Source organism: Silene latifolia, chromosome 8 (assembly GCF_048544455.1).
Source record: "Silene latifolia isolate original U9 population chromosome 8, ASM4854445v1, whole genome shotgun sequence".
Lineage (NCBI taxonomy): Eukaryota > Viridiplantae > Streptophyta > Magnoliopsida > Caryophyllales > Caryophyllaceae > Silene > Silene latifolia.
Window position 1 is genome coordinate 91,187,161 of NC_133533.1, and position 2,919 is coordinate 91,190,079.

The 2,919-nt window shown below is 41.3% G+C and overlaps 1 protein-coding gene across 1 annotated transcript; it reads right to left on the reverse strand.

Moving 5' to 3' along the window:
* Window positions 1-819: 819 nt before the first annotated feature.
* On the reverse strand, window positions 820-2,577 carry LOC141595507 (uncharacterized). Its single transcript, XM_074415474.1, has 3 exons — window positions 1,064-2,577; window positions 906-978; window positions 820-849 (listed from the first exon to the last, which is right to left on the reverse strand). The coding sequence occupies exons 1-3, from the start codon at window positions 2,575-2,577 to the stop codon at window positions 820-822; spliced, it is 1,617 nt and encodes a 538-aa protein (XP_074271575.1).
* Window positions 2,578-2,919: the final 342 nt, after the last annotated feature.

Sequence of the window (2,919 nt, forward strand, 5' to 3'; positions counted from 1 at the left end):
GTTTACTGTTTGATGTTCTGTCTCTTCAGAATTCAGATGTTGACCAAAAACCTGATTGCCTAATTGTGTAGGATTCCACATGCTTCTTAATAACTTATTAATCCTTTCATCAAATATAATAATCCTGGTTGACTCTCACCAATCTTCCATGATACGACTCCTTTATATGATTTGCCATAAAATTGGTTGATTTATTCACAAGGTAGCCGGGAGGATGATGCTATTCTGTCCGTTTCAGAATTTGACAGAAGCCGCTAAGACGAGATCATGTGTCCCGCCCCTTTACCTTTTGACACATCACCGATATATAGCTAGTATAGTTTATCACTATTCTAGTATACATCCGAAAGGAAATGCAAGGTATTCAAGAGATGATAACTAAGCAAGTAAGCAACCATGGTAATTAAGCACTTGTTTCCTCTTCCAACACAGACAGTACACTCAAATCACAAGTATGATCTCAAGCACAGTAATTAAGTAAATAAAGTGTCAAACAATGGAAATTGTAAATCCACAATCAAATGCTGAACTCTGAGGATAACATGATAATTAATTACAAACAAAGTGATTTTTCGTCAAATTGATAACATGATAATTAATTAGATAGCTCTGACGCTCTGAGGATAGCGAGTGTAACACAGTTGAACACAAAGCCGCATTGAGTAATTTAAATCAAGAATGAGTAACAAACTAACAAAGCATAGCATGCAATATTTCTCCAGACTATTAACACTTACTAGAAACAAGAGCATATAGAGTAAATTTACCGACTCAAGAGAGTAATAAGATGTAACCTTCAGAGTCTATGAAATCAGATCTTTACTTATGATCATCTAGTGTTAGAAGAAGCTGTAGAACGAACAAAAAATGATGAAAACATGAGACAATACAAATTGTATATGTACCTCTGTTGCGCCAATCATAAGACGTAATACATTGGCTTTATCAGCAGCAGCTTTTAGAAGTCCATATGAGCTTCTGAAAATAAATAACCTCCAGTGTTTTATCTTCTGTAAACTAATGTGCAACACGTAGGGTGAGGTTAGCAATGTAAATAAGTTACAACAAAGATGGTTTGGGTGCGGTTTGAGACGCAAAGATGGGGTAGAGGTCACCCGTGCTATGGCTTCTCATAATCGGCATCCCCGTCTTGAGATCCTTCACAGTAAAACCAAACGGATCAAACTCAACAGACACTCGATTGTCGGTAGTGAATTTTCGGACTGACACAAGGTTCTTAATAATATTAGGTACGTGTAAAACATTTTTTAAAAGAAGAGAATGATGTGGGGATGGGAACGAGGCAGTACCATAACCAACAATCGGAATCGTGTTACCATTACCGACAATTATATGACGATTGCCACTCAAAGAAGAATAAGAAGAGAGCGTACCCGCATGAGAAGTCATGTGTGACGAAGCCCCTGTATCCATATAATAATTATCGTCTGGTTGTTGAAGGGTAAGAGTCTGCATAGCTGCTGCGATATCGGTCGGAACGAAAGCCCCTGGAGTTGTTCCAATATTGCCTGGTTGAGCAACAAAAGCTTGCTGCGGCTTGGGTCCAAGGATACCCTTGGAGTTGCCGTGAGAAGACCACCCCGTGGTGGGGTAAGGACAGGGAGGTGGTCCCCACCCTTGCTGCTGCTGCGGCTGCCAAGGTGAGAGTGGGACCCACGTCCAGGATGGTGCACCGGTGTTCTGCTGCTGCTGGCCATGGCGTGAAGACGATTTGTTGTAGCCATTCTGATTTCCTCCTCCACTATTTTTGTCTTTATAATATCCCCTGTTATTATTCCCTTTGTTCTTTCCCTTGGAATTATTATAATTAGTGGAATTGGAGGAACCCTTACCTTGATGTGACGAAGATCGATTACCCGACTCAGAACCATTGTCCCCCTGAGAAGACAAGAGTGTCGTGTCAGAGGAGGGAGCAGCAGCCTTAGCACGCCTGGTCTCCTCCAAAGTGAGCATTGATCGGGCTTTGTAGAATAGCGGAAGTGGGTCGCTTTGTTGAATAATGGTGGCGATCCCATCGTAGCCATCAGAGAGATGAGTAACAAGTTGCAACACAAGACGCGTTTCAGAAACCGGGGCTCCGACATTAGAGAGCTGATCAGCGATCATTTTGAGAGCCTGACAGTAAGACGACACATTTGGGTAGTTATCCATGTGAATATTGGTGAATTGTTGTTCAAGCATGACGGCACGGGAATTCTTATTGTCGTTGAATATGTCTTTGATGCGATCCCAAGCTTGTTGGGCAGAGGCGCCTGGTTCGAGGATTGTGTGTAGGAGATCAAGGGATATGGTACTGTAAATCCATTGCTTGACAATGGCATCAAGACGATCCCATTGAGCATCCTTTTTGAGAACAGCGCCCTCAGGAGGAGCGATGTGATCAGCGACATCGAATGCTCGTGCTGTGTTGAGAAACAATTCTGCCCACGATGCATAATGAACGTTTTCGGTTTCAAGGGTGATTGGGACGAAATTTTTGACATTGGAAACGGAGTAAGCAGGATGAAAGGCTGGTTTGGAAGATTGGGAGGATTCACTGGTTGTGTCGATTGTCATGGCGAGAGGTTGAAGAAGGAGTTTTTGTAGCGGAAGAAGAGATTGGATCGAAGGAAGACTCGTGATACCATAAAAGAGTTTGTTCCTTGATTTGCATTAGTGAGAAATACGTACAATATATACATTCTAAGCTTCCTAAGTTACGGGATTACAATCCCACTGATTGAGGCTAAGATACAGGAAGTCAACGTCTAATTAGCTACATAATCTCTAAATTAGGTACAATAAAATATTTGCTAATAATATAAAAGATATGGGAATGAATATAGACATATTCATATTCTAATACAACTTTGTGCTTTATCGTAACAACCTGTTGACAGCAGCTCAGCATTTACTTAT